Source organism: Oncorhynchus mykiss, chromosome 1 (assembly GCF_013265735.2).
Source record: "Oncorhynchus mykiss isolate Arlee chromosome 1, USDA_OmykA_1.1, whole genome shotgun sequence".
Classification (NCBI taxonomy): Eukaryota; Metazoa; Chordata; class Actinopteri; order Salmoniformes; family Salmonidae; genus Oncorhynchus; species Oncorhynchus mykiss.
Genome location: NC_048565.1, coordinates 69,592,417 through 69,619,851, shown reverse-complemented (window position 1 = coordinate 69,619,851; position 27,435 = coordinate 69,592,417). Strand labels below are relative to the sequence as shown.

Sequence of the window (27,435 nt, the reverse complement as noted above, 5' to 3'; positions counted from 1 at the left end):
AGCTGCGGATGGCTACAAACTGCACCAGCAAAGACATTTAATTATTATGATTTGAAAAAAAAAATCTAGATACTTTAGTTAAATATTCTACCCATATAGATGGCCCATTTCCCTGCACTGGTAATAAGCACTGGGCCTTCCAAGTCACTTTACAGTAGCAGCTTATGCTCCCATGTGGATTGGTACCATGTTTTCCTTAAGAGGTTCAAGTCCAAGTTGTGTTCAACAACGCAGAAAGAAGCATTTGCACAATCAATCCACATTTTCAAGCTCCATTTAATGTCCTACCAAAAGGAGTATGTGACTGAACCGGGAGAGAGTAAAATATTAAGTGCTTTTTCTTTCACCGGAATCAACCTTTTTCAGACAGAGCGGAACGATCAAAGTGTAGAAATGTCAAATAATCAGTGAATTAACTTTTTCAAAGTATTTGGTATGATGTCAATGTAGATAAAAGGCACATAGCAGCTTTGTATCTTAGTGGGATTGTTGAATACGCACCAAATCACACATTCAGAAGCCTTCACATACCGGTACATATCCCAAATCTTACATACTCAGACTCTTATCTACACAATCAGATCAATGTATATATCCGGGAAAAGTAAAACAGGTTGCATTTATTAAACTTGCATTGAGAATTAGAGGCAAAAAAAACTTGCTCATAGCGTTTTTGAACAGCCTGTAAAAAGGGTAACAAGTAATCATTGCAATTAAGAATGTATATTTCAGCCTTTATTGAAGTTTACAGGATCCTGTAGAAATCAAAAAAGCGATGTCAATGGGCAACCAGAAGATTTCTCAAATTCAGGAAAGTGTATGTTTTCTTTTAAATAGTATACTTCAAGAACGACCAATATATTCCTGGTTACAACTGTCCTTGCACTAACAGTCCAAACAATTGAAATGAACATTCAGTAAACATTATTCTCTAATGGTAGGCTAGTTCCCTTATATATTCAGTGATTTCCTCTGTCATTATGTATACATAAACAAATTGAATAACATACCAATCAGTGGTTATTTCACAATTGAAAAAAAAAAAAAAAGCACTTACAGTTTACACTGTTATACAGGTAAAAATAAAAAGGTAATTTGTTTGTCGACTGTTTCCTTAAGGGCATAGCATAGTTTGGAGTTTTGTCTTATTTTTGTTGGTTTGTAAGCTGTTTCATTCTCATCTAGTTTTTTTGTCCTCTTTATTCAGCCATTACATAATTAGATTCTTACATACAAATATTGACAAAATGGTGGCTTGTGCTTCGAAGCCGTCAAAGTCTATTTAATAACAATAGTAATAGTTGTGAGGAGGAGTGGCCGCGGCTTAGGGTGGAGGGGAGCAAAGAGGGGCGGGACTCATAGCGGGCCCTCACTGCAGGTGCCGTCTTGGCTGCCAGTCGGCTTCTCCGCGTCCTGATTGGCCAGCTCCTTGACCACGAGGGCGGCACTCTTGTCTGAGAACTCCTCCCCGTCAGGCTCCAGGCCCTCAGGGCAGGGCAGCTTCAGCAGTTCCTCTCGTAGCTGGGCCGTGTGCCTCTGGATGGGGAAAGAGGGAAAGAGGACAGAGTTATCACATAGGGCTCAGTTCAGAGCTACTATATGCTGTGAGGAGGAAAACATGGGCTCTGATGAGGAAATAGATGTATACTCTTCCCAACAATAATGACAAAGCCTGTGAACTAAACGCTCTTCCAAACCAATACAAACTTCAAACCCACCATTTAAGTTGTCTAAAATACACTTGGAGCTCACATTAATCCATTCCAGTTGCCCTTTCACTGCCAAAGCAGAGTATCTTGGATACTACTGAAGTACTGAAAAAAGGGACCACTTCTCACACATCACCTTAAAAAAAAAATACCAGGAGAAAGGAATCAAGAACGTGCACTAAAGATCAACCCATCATTTCAGAATCTGAAACTATTTGCTGGAGCAAGAGAAAAAAAAGCCCTGAAGATAATGGGACTACAAAGAACTCTGTGGCCCTGCTTTAAAAACAGCACTGAGTGTTGCTACAGCAATGTGAGCAGCTTGCTGTGGTCCTTTAGTCTATATCAGGGTGTCTGGGAGATTATTTACACTGGGTATTAATAGTGGCTATTAACAGCCAGAGGAAGGGAGCCTTGGTGCCAGTGAGCGCTGAGTGAAGTAGGACGCGGGTCCCTTATCTGCTCTGGCCGCCTCGAGACGGTCAGAGGGGGAAGCCAGCTGTGGCATGAATCAAGCCTGTCCACCATGCATAAACATCAGGGATGTTACCCTGAGAGACCAATTCAGACCTCATTAACACAAACCAGAACTGTGTGCGCTTGTGTGTGTAAACGTAAGTGAAAGGGGGATGAGGTGTTACCTTCTGTGGTGAAGGACCACGTTCTGATATGGTTCAAGGTTCTCCTGTAGCTGAAGAGTGCGTTTGTTTACCTTCAATGCAGCAGCGTGATGGGACATGGTGCGGCCCACTCTCTTGTCACTGCTGTACTGCTGGATGTCTGCGATCCACTCCTCACACTGTGCCATGACCTCTACCCGCTTCAGGTAGAAGTGTTTGTGGATCACCTGTGGATGAGAACAGCCATGAGTCTCAGATAAACATGCAGCACGTTTACCAGCAGTAACATTATTGAAACTCATTTCTGGTTTACAGCCATTTAGTAGGGCCAGGAGTTTTTCCTGTACACATGTACGGGCCCTAGTTATAGGCTATGGAATGCATAAAATATGTTGGGAAATGTAAATGTTGCTTCCATGACACATTGGAGGACAATGAGTATAATGCATGGATAATTCAATCAAATTTGCCCTTTGTTCTGACTTCAATATAATCCTAATGTAACATTACTAAACCGCTGTCCAATGGCCCAGATTATGGAATGGTGAAGTGAGCCAGCCAGCTTTGGAAATAAAATCCCTTGAAATACCCCACGGTTCACACTGTAAATGACAAAGGAAAGGGTGAGTGCAATGACACAAACTAATACAATTTGTTCGGCATATTTCTGAATAGGCAACACACCGACACTTCTGAAAGTTTTCCTCTGCAACAGGGAGCAGCATGAGGACTGGTCTTATTTCACTCTGACTGGAAAGGGAGTTGGATCTGGGCAGGCAGGCTGATTTGAAGTGCAGCGTTAACTTAATAAATATAAGCACCATTTCTCCACTGAAAAAGTTTGGAGGAGTGCTATGCAACGTTACCCTTGACTGAGTTCTCCAGGTCTGCACAGAGCCTGAGAGGCTGGGTACAAGTAGGAACTTCAAATTATTCATAAGCAAAAAGCATTAGCAATGGAAAAACCCAGGGGCTATCAGATCTCCAATATCAATACACTCCGTGTGTGTGCGCGTGTGTTTAAGATGCCTCACAACCAAGAACCAACCTCTGTCTTCAGCCTATTCTGATTGCTAGATTTTACCAGAGATTAATCTGATTAAATTAGAATAATCAAATAACAGGATGATTGCTGGTAGACACGGAACACAATAAAATGACTATAGGATCGAGCAGATCCAGAAACATGGGTAAATCAATCCTGTCAAAACAAAGCATGACTGACATGACTATTTGTTACACCCGCTAAAGAAATGAGCCACCCAATCAGAATATAACAGAGGGCCAGAATTGGCTCTCCACTGAGACCAAGATTAGATAGATTAGATGAGATGTAGCCTAGTATTGAACTGTGTGGCGATCTAGATAGTCTTAATTATTGGGAGGCAGCTCTCTATTTGAATGGAGCAGGGCTGGCTGTCAACCTGCTTTCTCAGTCTCTCCCACTTCACATTGTGGGTCTGGGAGTGTTTATCACCAGGTCTCTCTGATGTCACAGCAAGCCTTGCTCTGCGCTCCAGTCAGCCACTTCAGCCCCCCCTTACCCAACACATGCTGCGATGAGTGATGTGTCAGTGATGTCAATCTACACACACCACTCCTCAGTACCAACCCCCCCCGACCCCTCCATCCCTCATCCCAGCATGAGTCTCTGTGGCAGACAAAATCGGGATGCTACTGCTCTTCACTTTCCGTTTCACAACTATTGTTGGGGGATTAGTTGCCATGGCCGCTGGTTTGTTATGTACCAGGATCAATCTGGAGAATGGGGCTGGGCTCTGCTTCCCTCTCTCCTCTCCTGCTTGATTTACTTCAAATTATTTCTCTGATGCTCCCCAGCTGATTGCCGTGAATCCTTCAAGGTCACATTGGTGGGTAAACGTGGGAGAGTGATCGGTACGGTCACCTCCCTCGTAGCCGTTTACAAACAAAGTGCTCCTACTCCCGGCCAAGGTTATTATAGTAAACTAAAATGAAAGCTAATCATGAAAAAACGATTTAGTAAACTGAAATAAAATTATTAACAAACCCGTCACAAAAACCATCTTTGTCATCAAAACAAAATGAAATAAAAACAAATCATGAAATAAGGGTTTTTCAAGCTTCTGAATCTGGTGGATAAATGTAGAGATGTTTTAAATAGATAGGGATGCACAAGCTAGGCCTAACAGCAGTGGCAAAGGACGCACCCCGCAGTCCCCAACCCCCCCCCAAAAAATAATATATATATATATATATATATATATATATATATATATATATATATATATGCCAAGAGTGTGCAAAGCTGTCATCCAGGCAAAGAGTGGCTACTTTGAAGAATCTAAAATCTAATATGTATTTTGATTTGTTTAACACCTTTTTTGGTTAGTACTGCATGTTATTTCATAGTTTGATGTCTTCACTATTATTCTACAATGTAGAAAATAGTACAAAATTAATTAAAACCCTTGAATGAGTAGGTCTCCAAACCTTTGACAGGCACTGTATACATTTTTTGATTGGGTTGGGGGCTCCTGACACCACTCGCTAACAGGGAAAAGATTGTCTAGGTAGATAACGTGATTCTAGGTACATGTACTACTAAAGATAAAAAGCATTGGATTGTTGTAAACATGGGCGAGAGAGTTTTCTTCCAACATATTTTTTGCACCCGTCTCGGCGATATTCCATTAAAATTCAAGTCACATTGATATTGACTTTATAATTTAAACCTAACTTATGACCTGAACCATCACCTTATGTTTTACTGCCCCCAGGTTGCAAAAAGTGACATCCTAAAAAACAATACAACACAAATGTCTCCTAGCCTCACACATGCTTTCTGTTCAACACTAAAACTAAATAGAAATATTTCGAAGCAACTAAAACTAAATATAACTAGCAAATCAGGTCTTAAAACTAACTGAAACAAAATGTAACTTAAAACAAAAACAGAAAAACAAACAGAAATAAAAACTATTATCTTTCTCCCGGCGTTACGCAACTTCCCCCAGATTTGCAGATATTGAGCCACAGTGGTGACGTGTGCACAGGGCTCATACTACAAGCGAAAGCCCAGAGGCAGATCTAGGCCTGACATTATGTGGTAGACCTCCATTTAACATAGCCATTTAGAAATGCTTACCAATTCAAAAGGACTAAATCCCCAGGGGCGTTTCATATTGTAAGGGCACTGCACATGTGACTTTTGGCATTTCAGTACACACATTGGTCACATGGATGGAAGCGTTGTGTCCATATCCAAGAGTCACTGAACATGGAACACGTGTACCCATCAGAGTAGGGTGTCTTGACAAATGACCTGTAAACGGTATGCTGGACACATACTGAACACACAAAAACACCAACAAATCCATGTGAGATACACACAATACAAACAGACAAATGCACACACTGGCATGGTCTGCTGATTGTGTACTCTATTTACAGATGAACTAAGTGACCTTTTAGGTAATGCTGCCGTCCACTCATTACGCCAGAGGGTAGACGTGTGTCTCCATGTTTTTCTGCTTGCTCCACACACGAAGGGGTCAAGGGTGAGAATAAAAAAAAAAAAATCATCCTGAGGCTCCTCTGACACAGCGTGCCTGCCTGCTGCATGCTAAGCCCCTGGTCTGCTCCTCTGCTGACTCTGGCAGCTCAGGTCTACTATGCTACTGCACCGTAAATACTGCCACTGTTCAAACGGAGTAGAGATGGACAAAAGACATCTCTGGAGGGGTAAATCAGTTTGGAGCTGCAGTCAAGTGCCTTGGCATCAGTGGGGGAGGGAGAGTGTGACTATAGCTGGGACTGAGGTCGGGGTGGGAGAGTGGGGTGGGCAAAGGGGGCCGGAGGAGAGAGAAACGAGGGCCTACTTCTCCAAACGGGCAGATGGCATGGCCTCTGGACGGTCGGCCTCTGGGACAGGAAAAACAGCCCAGCTTTATTCACGCCGACTTCAACACCACTGCCCCAGCGTCGAGTGGTGTGTTTGTGTCGGTTAATGTCAGCATTCTCAAATCTTCGCCCGCACACCACGTCATCCTCTCCTGACAGAGACGAGGAGATGCTCAACAGTAGCACTCCTGCAGAATCCCTCGCCGCATGTTGCCTAAGACGAGGTCCTCCTCAGTCACTCAGATCCGGTGACTAAACAGTGACATTCTAAAGCCCCCCATCGTCACTTTTGACTGACACTCTGCAGAGGCAAGCAGTAGCTGCCACAGAATTGGGCCATGGGAAGGAAGGGGAGATGTGATGTTAGGGGAATGAACAATTTCCTTGCCAGCATAGCCATGGAAATCCTGGCAGCTGTGGCACATCACTCCTCCACTCTTGGCTTTCTCTTGCTCTCTGTCACGAAACCCAACATAGGAGCCCTATTTAACCTCCAGCGAGACTATACAGCAGCCTGCAATATTCTGAACCAAGCTGTGCTGGGTTAGCAGGTCCTTCAGAGAGGAGTCAACTCCCCAGCCTCGATAGGTCCCACTGGGCAGAGGTGTCACGCTAAAACCCAGAAATAATGCACTGTAATGGAGTGTGCTGAACACAATCACTTATTTCCTTGACAGGGTGTGCAAGCAGGACTGTGTGTGCGGTCCATCCACTGATGCATCCCCCTCTTGTTTACATGATAAATGAACACGTAAGGTAGCTTAGTTCCATCTGCTCTGGGAGGTCCTTGGATTGTGATTCTACCACACTGTATATAGTAGACTCGGTCAGGGCTGGCAGAGGTCAAGACAACATGCTGGTCTCATAAAGGACTCCATAACTTCCCCCATCGTCACAACAGTGAATACCCCATAGATGTAGAATTATATTTCTATGGGAAAGCCCTTTGATAATGAGCTCCATTCTTGTGTGGACCGACCTATGAAGAGAGGACAGTGGTGTCGGTCTCGCTAAGCTCCTGAGGGAAAGCGCTTTGGAGTGGTGGGTTTGAGATGTCAGCCACAGCAAAGCCTCCCCTAATGGCCTATTCACACTCGAGCAGGCTGCGCGCATGGGACCCCCCCCCCCCCGACTCGCTCTCTCACATACAAAATAGGATCTATTTTTCAACGGCCAACCTGTTGTTCCTAATTCCACCTGACAATCTCCTGCTGCATTATTCAAGGTTGCTTTTTATTCTCCATCTCAGACTATAAATAGGGCATAGAAATGTGGGATTCTCACACACAATACCCCGGCACCAAAAATAAATATGTCTACAGTGTCACAGCTTTCACTGTTTACATGAGTGGAAAGAGACAGCGCTGAGCACGCAGCATCATCAAAACGGAGACAATTACTACTGTATGTGTGCGCGTGCCGCAGCTATTCTGTTTGCAGCTGGTATTTTGTTCTGTCTCTGCCATGGGCTCAGATGGGGAAAAGGGCAGGATCGTGTAGGAGTGTCTCACGAGCTTAATTGAATTTCAGGATGTCACTAAGGCAGTATTGCAGAGACCTGCCGTTTTCTCCAGCTCCTGGCTCCAATGGCCCATTTCACATTGAGCCGCTTTGACGTCAGATCCCTGTGGTTTTATTACAGAGACTGCTGCCATGCAAAAGCTGACGATTTTCACCCTGGGACCCGAAAATGACACTGCCACGCTTCTACCACATAGCATGGAATATTACTGGGAGCAGCTGACGTGACAGTTTGGGTGTCTGTCTTGAACTCACTCACACACACAATGTACTTCAACAGTACCGCTACCTCAAAGGATTGGAGACCATTTGTCTTTGATGAACTATACAGTACATCGGATTCTTCTGTTTGTGCAATAGGCAATCTATGCCAATGTCTTCATCTAATTTGATGGATTTCTCCAGGTAATCCTGTTGAGAATCTACATCTTTTTCGCGGGAAGACTTCTCCAGGTACGGTTCCATATCTATGAGATGGGGTCACATGGGGCCAAATAGATCCCGGACAAGCCTCCATAATTTTTCAGTTTTTACAATGAGTGGGTCTAATCCTGGATTCTGATTGGTTAACACCGCATTCCAGTCGGTGTCAATTCCACAAGTTATCACCGGCTAAGGCTATGACAGTGAAATGCCCATTTACTGATCCATCTCACTGCGCAATCCATGGTCTCTTTAGCCCAACCAGGCAATTTATGAACTTAATCATCACTGTAAAAAAGCATCTAGACATTATATCCCCTTTCTTTAAAACTAGTATTTGTTACTGACTGGCTCAATTCGGTTTTATGTAGCAAAATGTGATTTTTACATTGGATAAAAGTAGAGACTCAGAGCTACAAAATTGTATATCATACAATACAGCTTAGGAACAATGGGAAAGTAATTCTGCTTTGAATGTTGATAAACTTGTAACCTCACTTTTGAGAAAATGGCCCCTGTTTTGGTACCTACTGGAGGGCTCTGCCTACACCCATTCAGCATCACTTTAAGGATTCACACGCGAGGCCATGTACAAAAAATCTTATCTGGAGAGCCAGAGCGTGCTCAGAGTGCTCACTGTGCGTTCGTAAACTCAAGAGCGTTTTCAGATTGTCCATTCGTAAATTTGGAGTGTTCAGGACGCTCTGTCCGAGGAGTAGGGTTGATCTGAGCTTTCTGACCTAAAAACGGCAGTCAAACCCCCAAGCTAACTGGCTAACGTTAGCTAGCTTGCTAGCTACTTCCAAACACAAATTAGAGAACGACTGACACGGTACCCAAACCGGCTGCGCGCGTGCGCTATCGTGCAGAAATGTATTTCTAAATGTATTTTGCGACGCTCGCGCACGCGAAGTGCCCGGTCTGGTCAGCATTTAAGTCGAGTCCATAGATATGGAACAAAAATAGTTCACGACTGGGTTGTGTCTCTGGCAACCTAACTGACAGAGTGAAGGAACAGCCAGCTTGGGTAGCAACCCTAGATTTGTATCGGGACTGTTCAGTGGAAGGAGGAAATATTAATAATAAATTCAGCAAAATAAAATGTTTTATGAAAAAAGGTCAATCATTATTTGAACATGTTGGTAACACATTGCATAAAAGTCAATCCTCTCGAAGCCGGTGTTTGGAGGATATATTAGCACGGTTTGACGCTCCAAGACGAACACGGGCTTCTCATTATCACTTAACACTAGAAGCGTTAAAGCAGTCATTTTGACTGCTCATGAATAAATAAAAATATCACACTGCCATTTCTAAAGTCATGCCCCCCTCCGTCCGACTTTTCCTAAATAAGTTTATATAACACAATGCCGTTGTTAGAATCTCAATATGACAAACCGAACTGGAGTTATAACCAATTTTTTGAACGATGTCCCCCGTTGACCCTCCTTTTCCAGATAGTAGGGCCTGCTCCGCGCCTTCTCCTGACAGTGGAATGTGCCGTGCTCAGTTGTTAAATCACCCTGATAATTGCCTCGAAACTGAACCTAAACTAATTTCACACATAGAACAGATGAAATAAATGAAGTCAAATATGAATGGGGAGAAAGGGTGAGTTGATGAACGAGGGGAAGCGAGCGATGCATAATTATTTAATCACCAATTGTGAATGAAGAACAGGACGGGCCATTCTATTGAATTGGTATATTCAAATTTAAATCTCAAAATGTTATATACCCTATATCAGTCCACCAAATCCAAGCAGTTTTATCAGTCTACTCTGGCCTACTTAGTAGATAGTGAGAGTGTGTGTAATTTACAATGGCAAGAAGACCAAGATGAATGGAAGCACATGCTGTGTTAGCGTTACTCCAAGATCTGAATGAAAACCACAGATGGCGGGGAAGAAATGATTCATGACACCTCTGATGATTAGTCTTCTGATTCTGAGCCTCAGCCTGAATAATCTACACCTCCTAGGCCTAAGTGCAAAAAAGCCAGAATGGTGCACATTGTGCAGGTGCCCACGCCACCACCAAATGAAACGTGAGACAGGAGAGAAGATGGGATGACACCCACCGTTTAGATAGAACAAGCCGATGACAATGCGTCATGCCAATTATCAACACAAAATGTCAACAGAGAGCAGCCCTTACTTCTCAAGCAAACAACATCAGCAATGCACTCACCAGCTTTCGTTGTTTCCAGTACATTCAGAAATTATTCAGACATTCACTTTTTCCACATTTTATTACGTTACAACCTTATTCTAAAAGTGATTACATTTCTTTCCTCAATCTACACACAATATCCCATAATGACAAAGCGAGAACAGGTATGCTGACATGTTTGCAAATGTATTAAAAATAAAAAAACATTTGTAATGACACTCGAAATTGCGCTCCGGTACATCCGGTTTGCATGGATCATTCTTGAGATGTTTCTACAACTTGACTGGAGTCCACTTGTGGTAAATTCAATTGATTGGACATGATTTGGAAAGGAAAACGCCTGTCTATACACTGTATGAGGTCCCACAGTTGACAGTGCATGTCCCCAAGAACACAGAGGCCTCCATCATTCTTAAATGGAAGAAGTTTGGAACCACCAAGACTCTTCCTAGAGCTGGCCGCCCAGCCAAACCGAGCAATCGGGGGACAAGGGCCTTGGTCAGAGTGGGGACCAAAAACCTGATGGTCACTGACAAGAGCTCCATAGTTCCTCTGTGGAGATGGGAGAACCTTCCAGAAGGACAACCATTTCTGCAGCATTCCACCAATCAGGTTTTCACAGTAGAGTGGCAAGACAGAAGCCACTCTTCAGTCAAAGGTACGACAGCCCGCTTGGAGTTTGCCAAAAGGCAGCAGGCCATGTCTAAAGGACTCTCAGACCATGAGAAACAAGATTCTCTGGTCTGACGAAACCAAGATTGAAGTCTTTGGCCTGAATGCCAAGCGTCACGTCTGGAGTAAACCTGGCACATCCCTATGGTGACGCATGCTGGCAGCATCATTTTGTTGGGACGTTTTTCAGCGGCAGGGGCAGGGAGACTAGTCAAGATCGAGGGAAAGATGAACAGAGCAAAGTATAGCGAGATCCTTGATGAAAACCTGCTCCAGAGCGCTCAGGACTTCAGAATAGGGTGAAGGTTCACCTTCCAACAGAACAACGACCCTAAGCACACAGCCAAGACAACGCAGCAACGCTCCCATCCAGCCTGACAGAGATTGACGATCTGCAGAGAAGAATGGCAGCAATCACTGCCAAAGGTGCTTTAACAAAGTGCTGAGTCAAGGGTCTGAATACTGTTTTTGCTCATTGTGTGTAGATTGATAAGGAAAAAAACTATTTATTCAATTTCAGAATAAGGCTGTAACGTAACAAAATGTGGAAAAAGTGAAGGGGCCTAAATACTTTCTGAATGCCCTGTATGGACACACTACAGCCTTCAGGGACTATACAGTGGCTAAGGCGCACACAGAGTAAGGAGACACTGCCTGGGATCTGTCTGTTGATGAGCTGGAAGCGTCATTCATACTTTTCTTTGGAGAAAACATGTCACGGGATTGCGTACGGACTCGGGAGAGGCCGAAGGTCGAGAGCCGTGCGTCTTCCGAAACACAACCCAGCCAAGCCGCACTGCTTCTTGACACAGTGCCGCTTAACCCGGAAACCCTGTGCACCTGGCGACCGTGTCCATGTGCATTGCTCCCGGACCGCCACAGGAGACGCTAGTGCGCGAAGGGAGAAGAACATCATTGCCGGCAAAACCCTCCACTAAACGGGACGACGCTGGGACAATTGTGCGCCGCCCCATGGGTCTCCCGGTCGTGACAGTGCCTGGACTCGAACCAGGATCTCTAGTGGCACAGCAAGCACCTCGGCACCACTCGGAAGGTGAGTATTCTAATGTTACCTTAGATCGTCATTAACACAACCAAATTAGAATTTTTGCAATAGCATATATGAAATTACACTATTAGAATGTTGCAGGCAAAATGACTGCTCATTAGCTTGAAGGGGGGGGTCCTTCAAAGCCCAGCAGTTTTAGTGTCAACTGGCCTTCCTCCCTGTCTCGCTATACAAATGAGAGATAGAGGACATGGCAGTGCTCTCCAAAGGTCCACATCCCTACTCTGTCTCCCCAGTCTGGTCTGCTCACAGGGCTGATCACCATGTCTGACGGCCTAGTAAATAATGTCTGGCTAAAGGAAAACATTGGTCCAGAGGCTCAGGTTGAGGCCCACAGACAGACGTCCTGTCCTCTCTTCTGATTGCAGGTAGAGAGCGACCGGAAAATACACATTATTGTTTTGGCAAAGCCAAGATGCTTGGCAGAGCAGCAAGCACCTGGGATCTTAATTTCATTCTGTGTTCTCATCCAGGTCCACATTCCCAGAATCCAATATTTTAAATCGATGTTGGCTGTGTGTGTGCACATGCACACAGGGGCAAACGACAGAGCAAAGCCAATGACAATGCCATTAATAAGAAGTTATTTCTTGCTGTGTCATGAAGCTCCAATGAGATACAATGTGACAGAGGAGAAGAGAAGAGGAACAAGAGAGTGAGTGGAATGTCGGGTGCTGAGTTCTATCTGCTCGCAGTGTGAGTGATTAGACACAGCACATGTTAGAAGCCTAACTAGAGCTGTGTATCTGGCTGTGGTGCCTTAAGTTCCCTCCATCAGACAGCAGCACCTACACAGGGGCCACGTATGTGGTGCTGACACAAGCCTCCCCTGCCTGGAGGAAATCATTAGAAACACCTCTTCTACCACCTTCCAATCTCCCTCTGCTTCACTTTCTTTCCCTCTACCCTCTCTTCATCTTCCCCTCCCCCATCCTCTCCCTCGCTCCACCTCTCTAGGCCGAGTTGGTGACTGACTGCATCTACTGCGCTATCAGCCTGCGCAGCCGGTGTCAAGGACAGGAGGAAATCAAATACGGGGCCGATATTATCTACCTTGGAATTAATCAACATTGAATTTATTATCTGCCACTGTTGTAATAAAGGACAGTGAAGGACTTTGGGCCTGTATCAGACCGTTTTTATTAAGCAGAGGCTGGTAGCTACTGTAATAAAGGAGCATGCTGAGTGTTATGGTAATCCATGACAGAGAATGCTACTACAATAGAATTGAGGCATTATTATACACTGACGTGGGTCTGGTTGAGATGTCAGGAAAGGTGAGGGTTAACAGTAACAGGAGGAAGGCTCCGGGTTATGTAATACTCTTACCCCTTTCAAAGAGTATGCAGGGTAACCTAACTATGTTTGAAAGGGTGAGGTACTGCAGGATAGCCTGATAGCAGGGCGGGGGGGGGGGCTCACCTCTTTGAAGCAAGGCGAGGCATTGCGCATCTGCTCAAGCATGGCCCACTTGACGGAGGCCTGCCGGATGTTTCCGTCATACTCGCGGGAGCTCTGTGTGCCGCTGGGGGTTCCGCGTGAACGCTCGTAACCCGGCTCGTTGAAGTAGGGCTCCGACACCAGGATCAGAGACTGCACTGATACCAGAACCTGGAGGAGAGAGAGGGACAGAGCGAGAGAAAGAATTGAAATTGAGAGAGAAAGAAAACGACAAAGAGAGCGAGAAAGAGAGATTAATGTATTTGATCATTAGGAAATACACATATAGCCAGAACTTGTTGGGAGGTTACTGAAGAGGGTGTGGGGAGAGCCGAAGGGGGAGCAAGAGATACAAGATAAAGAGGAGACAGAAGCAGTGGGAGAGGTGAGAACATTGCAGAGCCTACAATGAGCATCACAGCAAAAAGCATGGGGGTCACTTTACAGACAGCCTTCACAGTATGTTGCCTGTAAAATAAATCAGGAACTGTTTTTTAGAACCCAATTCATTCAGTCTTTTTATCACATCCTTGCCGGGATGAGCTTTCTATATCTCCCGTGCACAACAGCACGTTTTGGAGTGGGACTAGATGTGGGCTGATGTGTCTGGACGTCTATTTTATTCAATCCATTGACTGTAGAACATCACAAAGACATCAATTATTAATTTGTAATAGGCAGGTCCTAAGAAACATAAGATAAAATAATAAAAATGCATTTTCAAATTAATAGAATGGCATATTTTGAGTTGAATTGTGTTACTGGTCTGTGCAGCCTACAGGCGACATGTCTGCACCACGCACATGAAATCAATAGGCCTAGAATATTTTGTGAAATAAACCGACAACATATTTTATAGTTGGCTAAGAAAACACAAATACAAATAATATTTTCCCCACACAACTTGCGACACGGCAACCTGTGGAACCGTTGTCATAAAAGCAATATTTTTGAAACTGAGCCCAAGGCAAGACCATTATTTTTTGATTCATGTTTCATCGCTTTCCTATCCCCCCCTCTGCTTTGTTAGGGAGCAGGCGTAGGGTCTTACATTGAGAGTATCTTCATCATGATACCGATAAAATAATAGCAATGTATATTTTCAAAAGCATGTGAGTGTCGTGTTCATATTTCACAACCTCTGCGGGCTTTTGGAGTTGCCTACACACGATCAAGCAAAAATAATAGAACTACACCGGATAGAAAAATGTATAGATGAGCTATACCACCTCTACTTATTTGCCCAGCCAGAAAACCAAATATACAGAAGGAAATCACATTGATTAATTAAGACTGTAGGCCTACGCTACTAAGCGACTGAAGAACAAAATCATCCATTTGTTAAGCTACATAACATGCTGACACAATGTTCTGATCAGCATTAATCAATGTGCCAAGACAAGACAAGATGATCATGAGCAGCACTCACCTCAGCTAATATTTCCACAGCCTAATTGTATTCTAACCAATATCCAAATGGAGACTCAGTTTAAAAGAAAAAACTCGGACATTCATCGATTTATGGATGTAGTTACTATAGGAATAGTGACGCGTTGACTATTTCACTCTATACCATTTGTATTTCATAGACCTTTGACTATTGGCTGTTCTTATAGGCACTTTAGTATTGCCAGCCTAATCTCGTGAGTTGATAGGCTTGAAGTCATAAACAGCGCTGTGCTTCAAGCATTGCTAAGAGCTGCTGGCAAACGCAGTCAAGTGCCGTTTGAATGAATGCTTACGAGCCCGCTGCTGCCTACCACTGCTCAGTCAGACTGCTCTATCAAATATCAAATCATAGACTTAATTATAACATAATAACACAGAAATACGAGCCTTAGGTCATTAATATGGTCAAATCCATAAACTAATCATTTCTAAAAACAAAACTTATTTTATTGAACGGGTGGCAACCCTAAGTCAAAATATTTCTGTTACATTGCACAACCTTCAATGTTATGTCATAATTGTGTAAAATGATGGCAAATTAGTTCACAATGAGCCAGGCGGCCCAAAGTGTTGCATATACCCTGACTCTGCTTGCACTGAACGCAAGAGAAGTGACAATTTCCCTAGTTAATATTGCCTGCTAGCACGAATCTCTTAACGAAATAAGCAGGTTTAAAAAAATATATACTTCTGTGAATTGATTTTAAGAAAGGCATTGATGTTTATGGTTAGGTACATTTGTGCAGAGATTGTGCTTTTTTTGGCAGTTTGCTTTTGTTAAATCATCACCTGTTAGGCAAAGTTGAAGCAGGGCTGTGTTTCGATGATAAATATGCACGTTGATTATATGCAGCGCAGGACAAGCTAGTTAACCTAGTAATATCATCAACCATGTGTACTGATGATGTGAAGATTGATTGTTTTTTTATAAGATAAATGTAATGGCTAGCTAGCAACTTACCATGGCTCCTTGCAACCTACTAGGTCCTTTTGACGCTGCACTCGCGTATAAGGTGGTTAAGCCTGCCATGCAGTTTCCTCGTGGACTGCAATGTAATCGGCGGCCAAAAATGCCAATTACCGAATGTTATGAAAACAGCCCTAATTAAATCGGCTATGCTGATTAATCGGTCGACCTCTAGTATGAATACTTCCTGAAGGCACTGTATATAGCCATGTTATTTTTTACTCGTTATTCACTGTGTATTTATTTCTTGTGTCACTATTACCATTCAGCTCATTTTTAACTCTGCATTGTTGGAAAATGACCCAACATTTCACGGTTAGCCTTCACCTGCTGTCTGCGAAGCATGTGACAAATAGCATTTTATTTAATTTATTCCCACAGTAATTCTTTATGGATCTATCCACTTGTGGTTAAGAAAACAATGCATGTGGTGGGCTATGCGAAGAGCTGGGTGAAGAGACATGCCGTGTAAAGTTAAGAACTGCCAGGGGGATAGTAGTAATGGGCGCTGCTTAGCAACCATCAAAAGGTATGGAGTGTAATGCGTGCCAATGCCGCCTCCGCATTAAGGCTAGATTTCATACTAAGCCATTGGCAAAACTTCAACCAACACTACGTATGTTTGCGGGAAATAAAAGCTTAAGCTTTGATTACTGGAAACACCTTTCAAATCAAATGAAATGCAGCTAGTTTGCTGTCTTTCCAGCTTCAGTTTGAAGTGATTGTTCGCTGTGTAGTTGTCTAGCTCCTCTGAATTGAGTGTTCTGACGAAAGAGCACATTTAGAAAACAGCTTAAAGAAACCCAAATCAAAGTTTGTCCCGTGCGCCAAATACAACAGGTAGACCTTACAGTGAAATGCTTACTTACAGGCTCTAACCAACAGTGCAAAAAAGGTATTAGGTGAACAATAGGTAAGTAAAGAAATAAAATCAACAGTAAAAAGACAGTGAAAAATAACAGTAGCGAGGCTATATACAGGCACCGGTTAGTCGGGCTGATTGAGGTAGTATGAACATGTAGACATGGTTAATGTGACTATGCATATATGATGAGTAGCAGAGTAGCAGTAGCGTAAAAGAGGGGTTGGCAGGTGGTGCGAGGCGGGACACAATGCAATTCAGATATAAAGAAAAGGCGGAAAAGACTTGGCGGGATACTAAAGTTGACGGAAAAATGTTTGAAAGGTATTTAAGAGAGCGTCAAGACAAAAGCATAATTTTTCACTCTGTAAAAAAAAGAAATCCTTCAATATATCTTTGTAACGATTCAATTAATGCCCCGGGTCGTCTCAAGGAGACTGGGTAAACGGCTCTCTCCATCACTCTGCCCAGTATATATTACCCACAGAGCCACTCTGTCTGGGCGGCTGCCTTCCCGTCTGCCAGCCCAAGCTGGACAACACAAAAGGTGCTCCAACCATTTGGCCTTGACGGTCAAGTAGATGTCAGCCTAACAATAGATGATGATTACCTCATCCTTACCTCAACCATTAGTGAGGATGAAGACAGATACTGGATGAGTGCCAAGGGCCAACGTCTACCAACTCTGACCCTGGCGACCTTTTCCTTTCGACTCCCTGAACTCTCCCACCTGTGCCCTCCACAACCTGCTCACCGGATCTAGATGTCGGCTGATTTTGACTTGATTCCCCCATTCAGCCTCCTAATTCCATTATCGATCTGGCAGACACTAACTACAATGATAATCAATGGAGACGTCTCTATCTCGATTTCGAACTCTCCAATCCTGCAAATGAGAGAATTTTAAAAAAGGGAGCCATTTCCAAGGACTCTCTTTGACTTGTTCCTGAATCAATACATACAGAAAAATGACTCTCCCGTATGCACAGTGGATGACATGTTTGATGGATGGACTCGCAAGGACAAACTTCTGGCCACAATGCCTTCAGACACCAGGGATATGGCTTGACCGATACCATATTCAATATACAGTATAGTATACTACTTAAGACTAGCATGTGACCCCATTTCATATATAGTGCACTACTCAGGTCAAAAGTAGTGCACTAAATAGGGAGCCATTTGAGATTTGCATCAAGGCCTCTACCAGTACAACACAAACAGAGTTGAGACTGGCTGTCAATGACAAATGCAGGTGTTAATATCCCTAAACAGCTCATCTCAAAGTGGTGGGTGTCAAGAGGGGATTGCCTATTTGGATAGGGCTAGAAAAATGGGGATAGAAAAATGACATTTTACATTTACTGTACTTTTTGCAGCATTTGTTGTTTAACTGAATAAAAATAAAATAAAAACTCTGGACACATTCAGTAACTTCAGAATATTCATGGGAAATTTGGGGTAGGTGCAAAAAATGACAAGGGTTTGAGTGAGAGGTATAACGGGTGTCTCCAATTGGCCACACACCTCCCCAAAGTGTGCACAGTTCCTACGTAATTTCAATGTACTTTTATGACTCTTCAACCATAAGGTACTATTCTATGATCTCTCCTATCTGTGCTGTTGAGGAACTACAGCAAGCAGAGTTGTAGTTGTTTTGTATGTAACACATCCCTGCAATCACAATTCCTGTTGTTTACGCATTTCAAAAATGCATAAACAATACTGGTGAGAACTGGAACACGCTGTCGTACACTTCGATCCAGAGCATCCCAAACATGATCAATGGGTGACATGTCTGGTGAGTATGCAGGCCATGGAAAAACTGGGAGATTTTCAGCTTCCAGGAATTGTGTTCAGATCCTTGCGACATGGGGCTATGTATTGTGCTGAAACATGAGGTGATGGAAGCGTACGAATGGCACAAATTTGACATCAGCAAACTTCTTGCCCCACATGACGCCATACATGCTGTCTGCCATCTGCCCCGGTACAGTTGAAAACGGGAAAAGCACACTTTTCCAGCGTGCCAGTGGCCATCGAAGGTGAGCATTTGCCCACTGAAGTAGGTTACGACGCCGAACTGCAGTCAGGTCAAGACCCTGGTGAGGACGGCGAGGAAGCAGATGATTTTCCCTGAGAGAGTTTGACAGTTTGTACAGAAATTCTTTGGTTGTGCAAACCCACAGCTGTCTGTGTGGTTGGTCTCAGACGATCCCGTCGGTGAAGAAGCCGGATGTGGAGGTCCTTGGCTGGCGTGGTTACACATGGTCTGCGTTTGGACATACTGACACATTTTCGAAAACGATGTTATGGTAGTGAAATTAACATTCAATCCTCTGGCAACAGCTCTGGTGGACATTCCTGCAGTCAGCATGCCAAATGCATAGTCCCTCAAAACTTGAGACATCAGTGGCATTGTGTTGTGTGACAAAACAGCACATTTTAGGGTGGCCTTTTATTGTCCCCAGCACAGGGCACAAATGTGTGATGAGCGTGCTGTTTAATCAGCTTCTTGATATGCCACACCTGTCAGGTGGATGGATTATCTTGGCAAAGGAGAAATGCTCACCAACAAGGATGTAAACAAATTTGTGCACAAAATTTGAGCAACAATCTTTGTGCGTATGGAACATTTCAGCTCATGAAAACATGGGCCCAACACTTTACATGTTGCGTTTATATTTTTGTTCAGTGTAAGTTATAAAATACAATCTTAGTGTTACAATTTTGGTATGCATAGAACAGTCACGAGTGCATTCAGATGAGTGTTCTCCGACAAATTTCTTCACCATACGACAAACATAGGCTCATTCTGTTCATAAAAACCCAGGCTATGACCGACAGCATGTCATCTTGTAAATCTTCATCAAGCATTGTGATCATAAACACCGACACTATATTACATGAGCTTTATGATATGGAAATTTGAAGTGCACATTTGGACTCAAGTGTTTGGCTTGCTTGTATGACATCAAAGCAGTATTTATTATAATCCTCAATGTCTCATCTTTCAAATGACCTTGAATTCTTCATTAACAGCGTTTCCCTCACTCAGACAACAAAACTATTTGCAAAAGTTGCCCAATTAGTGGGAGGGATAGGGGCAACTTCTTGTCTTGCGCGTTGCTCAAGTTCAGAACCGCTGTCAGTCTAAACCAGGGTTATTCAATTCTTACCCTATGAGATCCAGAGCCTGATGGTTCTGCTCTACCTGATAATTAATTGCACCCGCCTGGTGTCCAAGGTCCAAATCAGTCCCTGATTAGAGGGGGGAAATGAAAAAAACGCAGTGGAACTGGCTTTGAGGTCCAGAGTTGAGTTTGAGGGGTCTAAACCAATACTGTGCTGTGAAGCAGAGACCTTGAGCTCTGGCGTCATGTATAGCATACTACTGTACAGCCACTGCATTCCAAGTTAGGCGATTATAGTGTCCAAATCTTTCAACACACAACATAAACCATATTAACGGGTTTATAGTACTGAGGATCCTTCATTGCATCTGTCAAAACAGCTACCTATTGACACACCCCCTGTTGTCAAATAGAGACAGGCTGATGATCAACCATCCCCAATGACATATGAGATTGGTGCTGGTTTTCACAGCAAAAATAAATAAATAACTGACCCATGAAAGGGTGGTGGTGGTATAGTCCAGCGAATTTCTGTCTCACCTGTAAAAAGCTAGAGGTCTGAGGGTTCCATTTCTCCTCCGGTCTCCCGTGCCAGGTGTTGAGAATACTTAAACACACCTGGAGAAGACAGAACAGATCAACAACTAAAGTTAACAGAATGATCAGTGTTAGGTAAACATCCACAGGCCCTCCTACCCAGCCATCCCTCTTTCCTTCCCTCCTTCCCTCCCTCCATCCATTGTTGAGCAGAGGGAGAGCTGAGGCCATTTTCCCTGGCCTCCCCACCAGTGGTATCTCTGCTGTAGAAAGCCCACAGTAATTCTTATAGCAGCTGTCTCCTTCCATTATGAAAATAGATGTTCCCCGTCAAAGCCTTCCTAATGAGGAGGAGCAGATGTGGCAGGCTCCAGCACCTTTACTGCTTTTCACCAGGGGAAGAGAGAGACACCAGAAATAAACTAGTCTTGAGGAAAGGCTACTCAAGTCAAGCCTCCTCTCTCTCCTCCACTCCAAGCTATGAGAGTTAACAGGTTGATGGTACCACAGAGGGATCACTCTGGGCAGACTGGTGATAATATAGATTCAAATTCAACATATTTTTTTTGTGGAAAGCCAAAATATGAAGGGATTGGAAAATGTTACACTAAAATGTACCACAGACCCAATATTTACCCTTTTGATTAAAAGCTAGGCAGTTGACCCAACTCCTCACCAACCCCTTAACCCCGAGTAAGTATATGGGACTCACCTTTCCGTCATTGTAGAGGTTTGGGTTAAAGCGCACGCTGTGTCCACCAGTGGTCTCTAGGTTGACCAGGGGCGGGGAATTGGGGTAGTCCTGGGGGAAGTACACGTCAAACTCAAAGCAGCCGTTAGCGTACGGTGTGTCCGCCGGGCCCGTGATGAGAACCTGCAGCACACAGACCACAAGGGGTTAATTAATGACCAGGGCTGTTGTGACCGTATTAACGCCACACCGGCAGTCACGAGTCATGAAGGCAGTCAATTCCACGTGACATTTTAGCCACGGTAATTAATCTTCTCCAAGCTCTGATGCTGCTGCAGGTCATTAGTAGCCTACCAAATTTGCTAACTGTCTGGTACTCAGCACTGTATTGCCCCTCTAAATCACACCAAATGTAATCGAAAATCTAACCAAACACTTAATGAGAGCCCATGAGCTCATGTTGCACAACATTTCTATAGGCTATGCAATTGCGTGAGAACACAGATGCCCTCTATTAAAAAGAAGAGGATCCCATAAGCTTTCTATAGGCTCGGCCAACTATATTCATTGATCAATTTTCCTTATATTAAGCACATAGATGCTCTTTACAACAGGAGTATAGCCTAACCTGGCAGATAGGAAAATAAACCATAGAGGAAAAGAGTCTGCCATTCGCTATTTACAGTTTAAGTCAGAAGTTTACATACACCTTAGCCAAATACATTTAAACTCAGTTTTTCACAATTCCTGACATTTAATCCTAGTAAAAATTCCCTGTCTTAGGTCAGTTGGGATCACCACTTCATTTTAAGAATGTGAAATGTCAGAATAATAGTAGAGAGAATTATTTATTTCAGCTTTTATTTCTTTCATCACATTCCCAGTGGGTCAGAAGTTTACATATACTCAATTAGTATTTGGTAGCATTGCCTTTAAATTGTTTAACTTGGGTCAAATGTTTTGGGTAGACTTACACAAGCTTCCCACAATAATTTGGGTGAATTTTGGCCCATTCCTCCTGGCAAAGCAGGTGTGACTGAGTCAGGTTTGTAGGCATCCTTGCTCGCACACGCTTTTTCAGCTCTGCCCACACATTTTCTAGAGGATTGAGGTCAGGGCTTTGTGATGGCCACTACAATACCTTGACTTTGTTGTCCTTCAGCCATTTTGCCACAACTTTGGAAGTATGCTTGGGGTCATTGTCCATTTGGAAGAACCATTTGCGATCAAGCTTTAAATTCCTGACTGATGTCTTGAGATGTTGCTTCAATATATCCGCATAATTTTCCTGCCTCATGATGCCATCTATTTTGTGAAGTGCACCAGTCCCTCCTGCAGCAAAGCATCCCCACAACATGCCACCCCCGTGCATCACGGTTGGGATGGTGTTCTTCGGCGATGGTCATGGTCATAACGATGGTCATTATGGCCAAACAGTTATATTTTTGTTTCATCAGACCAGAGGACATTTCTCCAAATAGTTTGATCTTTGTCCCCATGTGCAGTTGCAAACTGTAGTCTGGCTTTTTGTAGTAGTAGTTTTGGAACAGTGGCTTCTTTCTTGCTGAGAGGCCTTTCAGGTTGTTTCGATATAGGACTCGTTTTACTGTGGATATCGATACTTTTGTACCCATTTCCTCCAGCATCTTCACAAGGTCCTTTGCTGTTGTTCTGGGATTGATTTGCACTTTTCGCACCAAAGTACATTCATCTCTAGGAGACAGAACGCGTCTCCTTCCTGAGAGGTATGAGGGCTGCGTGGTCCCACGGTGTTTATACTTGCGTACTATTGTTTGTACAGATGATCGTGGTACCTTTAGCCATTTAGAAATTGCTCCCAAGGATGAATTAGACATGTCTACAATTTTTTTTCTGAGGTCTTGGATGGTTTCTTTTGATTTCCCCATGATGTCAAGCAAAGAGGCACTGAGTATGAAGGTAGGCCTTGAAATACATCCACACATACACCTCCAATTGAGTCAAATGATGTCAATTAGCCTATCAGAAGCTTCTAAAGCCATGACATCATTTTCTGGAATTTTCCAAGCTGTTTGAATGCACAGTCAACTTAGTATATGTAAACTTCTGACCCATTGGAATTGAGATTCAGTTACTTATAAGTGAAATAATCTGTCTGTAAACAATTGTTGGAAAAATTACTTGTGTCATGCACAAAGTAGATGTCCTAACCGACTTGCCAAAACTATAGTTTGTTAACAAGAAATTTGTGGAGTGGTTGAAAAATGAGTTTTAATGACTCCAACCTAAGTATATGTAAACTTCCTACTTCAACTGTAAGTGTAATTTTTAAATGTATTTTTTGCCGTTGCCCCGGTTTCTAAATCAAAACAAATTTCACACATATATTATTTTGTATATGTAAAGGCAAGATTAAATAAAGAATAGTCTGATGGGTCACAATATTAGACTATCACTTGTGAATGATGCCCAGCATCAGAAACTGCTTCGTTTTTTGCGACTTTTTCTAAATCATAGTCGCACACCTCATGTAGCCTAGCTCCATAGGCCCATGGGGTGTAGAGCGTAACTAGCATACATAAGCAGCGCGTGAGTTTAAAGTTTCGGGAAGTTAATTTTTCACCATAAAAATGCACCTTAATAATAAAAGCATTACATGGATAATTGCATTTGCGGTACATTTTGATAATGGTGCTAGCATGTGCACATTTTGGCGCTTATGTGAAGAAATAGCCTAATAGTTTATCAACATTTTAAGCTAAACGTTCTTATCTGTTGGGTCAGACATATTGCGTAAAAAAGTTTCAAGAGCTCAATTGGCAGCTTCATTAAATAGTACCCGCAAAACACCAGTCTCAACATCAACAGTGAAGAGGCAACTTTGGGATGCTGGCCTTCTAGTCTAAAAAAAAGGCCAGTTTTATTGCTTCTTTAATCTGAACAGTTTTCAGCTGTGCTAACAAAATTGCAAAAGGGTTTTCTAATGATCAATTAGCCTTTTAAAATGATAAACTTGGATTAGCTAACACAACGTGCCATTGGAACACAGGAGTGATGGTTGCTGATAATGTGCCTCTGTACGCCTACGTAGATAAATAAATGAATTATTTATTATTATTATTATTTTTAAATCTGCCGTTTCCAGCTACAATAGTCATTTACAACATTAATGTGTATAACTGTATTTCTGATCAATTTGATGTTATTTTAAAATGGACCAAAACATTTGCTTTTCTTTCAAAACAAGGACATTTCTACGTGACCCCAAACTTTTGAACGGTAGTGTATTTGCTTGACAATCACTGGCTGACAAAATTGTGACCGCAACAGCACTATTAATGACAATTCACAACTATAACGTTTTTCTTCAACCACACACCCATTACCACTAGAGGTAACAAAAGGATAGTATTTTTCCTGACGAATAGCTCATAGCTATTATAGAAATCCAATTAATTATTATTTTTGATACTGTAGGGAAGCGTTAGCTAGCCCTAGTCGGCCAGATCTACACCAAAAACCAGCTTGTTCTCCATCTTTTTAAATAGTGAGCCAACATGTTTTAAGCACTTAATTTCCCTGACTGACTAAATTCATTTTTCTTATGGTCTCTCATCTCTCTGCAGCGGACATAGTGAGCAATATGTTTGGAACATCAAATAACAATATTGAATTGCACTACATATAGAATTGTGAGAATCGCAATACATATCGTATCGGCACCCAAGTGTCATGATATTGTATCCTGAGGTCCCTCGCAATTCTCTAGCCTTATACACAACCTTGGGAAGATCATCAATATGATCAAATAGGAAATAGTAAAAGGGATCTTGGTAATTCTGCAGGAATACCCTTGTGCTTTCAGTGAACGGGAACTAAAGAGCCTTCGTCTGAATCAGAGGCTCTGTCTGATCGATGCAGGGGAAAACCTATGTGAGGAGGAAGCCCGCTCCTCCTCCCCTTGCTCTGTTCTCTGCTCAAACGCACTGATGAGAGGGGACCTTCGCCAGAGCAGCGCGTTATTACAGAGTCACAGGTATTCAGGCTCAAGGATGGCGTGCCCGAATGGGGGGCTGTGATTTTCCACATTAGCTGCTCGCAGGAGGCCCTGACAGCGGAGGGCTAATCTGATCTGAAACCCACTGCACCGAGACCTTGTTTCAAGTGCATTTGGCTCTACCTTTTAAAAACAAAACCCCCAGGATTCAGAGTTTCTATGGGGGCCAGGCTCAGAGAGACATGGTATCTAGACCAGGGAGGAAGTAGGGATCCTGAAGAGAGGCCTGTGTTTTTGCAACAACAAACAAGGTGTCTTTGAGTGAAATGTCAGGCAGGCTAGCTTTCCCAGTGGCTGTTTTGAGATGAAGAGGTGAATGGAGATGGGAGGAGGGGGTAGAGCTGGCGACGCTGCCAGGCTGAGTGCTGCAGAGAGCGGCAAGCTGATGGAGGAGGAGAGGGGTAGAGGCCGAGAGAAGCAGGCAGCATGCATTTAGAAAAGCAACAAGAACAAAAAACAAAACAAAAATCACTGGTGCAGGGGAGTGAGGTAGAAACAAGGCGTGTTTTTAACAAGGTGCGAGAAGACAAGTAACGGTTAAGAGGATGTGGACGAGCTGTAGGTAGGTAGTGTGTGTATGTACGTATGAGGGAGCATGTGTGTTTGAGAGTGCCTGACCCCTGTCTTAGCAGCGTCCGAGTAGCAATATCAAGGGTTGTCATGCCGAGCGGCACTCCAGCGGTGCATATATTTTCATGTGAACATTCAGACCCAACATTTTAGTGCACTTCCCAGAGAAGGGGACATCTGGAGAGAAGAGAGTAGCTATTAATGTCTATTAAGATAGCGTCATGCTATCGCACCTGGTGAAAAAATGATCATGCACAGTCTATAGCGATAGGACAGGGGAAACCTGAAATGAGGGGGCAATATGCCAGTTGAGTCCCTAGACATCCACCGGTCTGTCAACTTGTGGCCTTTTCTCATTGTGCTACTAAGGAAATAGTTTGTAGTGTTCTTTGCAGAACCTTAACAGATGAAGGTTTTGACATTTACGAATGAGACTGCCATTAAATCAGAAAATGGGTCAAGGCCATTTATTAAATGTCATTGGAAAATGAGTAAGACTTTCTGTGACAGCCGTTGCTGAATGACCACTGGAATGTGAAAGCATAGGCTATCAACACCATATGCAGAGTCCCAAGATACCAAGCCCGTTTCCCCAAGTCATGGGGGTTTAATGCCCCAAGCAGCATCCATTTGACTGGAACAGTACTGTAACACCCTGTTCACTTTAACAAGCATCTCAATTGGAAAGCATTCAAATCGTCATCTGGCCATTCCCTGAGGCCATCTCTGTATCAGACAGACTGGGTCTCTAGTAAAGCACTTTCACATAAAGTGCCGTGAAAAAGTATTTGCCCGCTTTCAGATTCTCCATTTTTGACAATGAATGTTATCAGATTTTCAACCAAAACCTATTCTATTATTAGATAAAGGCAACCTGAGTGAACAAATAACAAAAATGTAATCATTCTTTCATTTATTTAAAAGGCAATGTTATGCAACACCCAATGCCCCTGTGTGAAAAAGTAATTGCCCTCTTTCACTCAATAACTGGTTGTGCCACCTTTGGCTGGCTGTAACCGGATACTTCCTGTAGTTGTTGATCTGTCTCACATCGCTGTGGAGGAATTTTTGCCAATTCTTCCATGCAGAACTGCTTTAACTCAGCGACATTCTTGGTTTTTCGAACATGAACTGCTCGTTTCAGGTCCAGCCACAACACCTCAAATCAGGTTTACATCTGGACTTCGATTAGGCCATTCCAAAACTTCAAATTTCTTGCTTTTCAGCCATTCTGAAGTAGACTTGCTTATATGTTTTGGATCATTGTCTTGCTGCATGACCCAGCTGCACTTCAGCTTCAGCTCACAGACAGATGGCCTGACATTCTCCTGTATAATTCTGATACATAGCGCAATTCATGGTTCCTTCTATAATGGCAAGTTATCCAGGTCCTGAGGCAGCAAAGCATCTCCAAACCATCACACTACCACCACCATGCTTGACCGTTGGTATGAGGTTCTTACTATGGAATACAGTGTTTGGGTTTCACCAGACGTAACAGGACGCATGTCTTCCAAATCCCAAAAATTATACTTTTGACTCATCTGTCCACAGAACATTCTTCCAGGAGTCTTGACGACCATCCAGGTGCTTGCAGGTGGATCATGCAGGTGGATCATGCAGCAAGACAATGATCCAAAACACACAAGCAAGTCTACATCAGAGTGGCTGAAAAGCAACAA

The 27,435-nt window shown here is 43.2% G+C and overlaps 1 protein-coding gene across 17 annotated transcripts in view; it reads right to left on the bottom strand.

Annotated features, from left to right (window-relative positions):
* Positions 1–262: 262 nt before the first annotated feature.
* birc6 (baculoviral IAP repeat containing 6) overlaps positions 263–27,435 on the bottom strand; it is a 153,632-nt gene continuing 126,459 nt past the window's right edge. For all 17 annotated transcript variants that reach the window (XM_021610071.2, XM_021610147.2, XM_021610181.2 and 14 more), the window contains 5 exons: positions 21,169–21,330; positions 20,460–20,537; positions 13,490–13,678; positions 2,422–2,556; positions 263–1,536 (listed from right to left, as the gene is read on the bottom strand). In XM_021610071.2, coding sequence (XP_021465746.2) covers positions 1,357–1,536; positions 2,422–2,556; positions 13,490–13,678; positions 20,460–20,537; positions 21,169–21,330 — 744 coding nt within the window. In that variant the 3' untranslated portion in view covers positions 263–1,356. The remainder of the gene's footprint in view (positions 1,537–2,421; positions 2,557–13,489; positions 13,679–20,459; positions 20,538–21,168; positions 21,331–27,435) is intronic.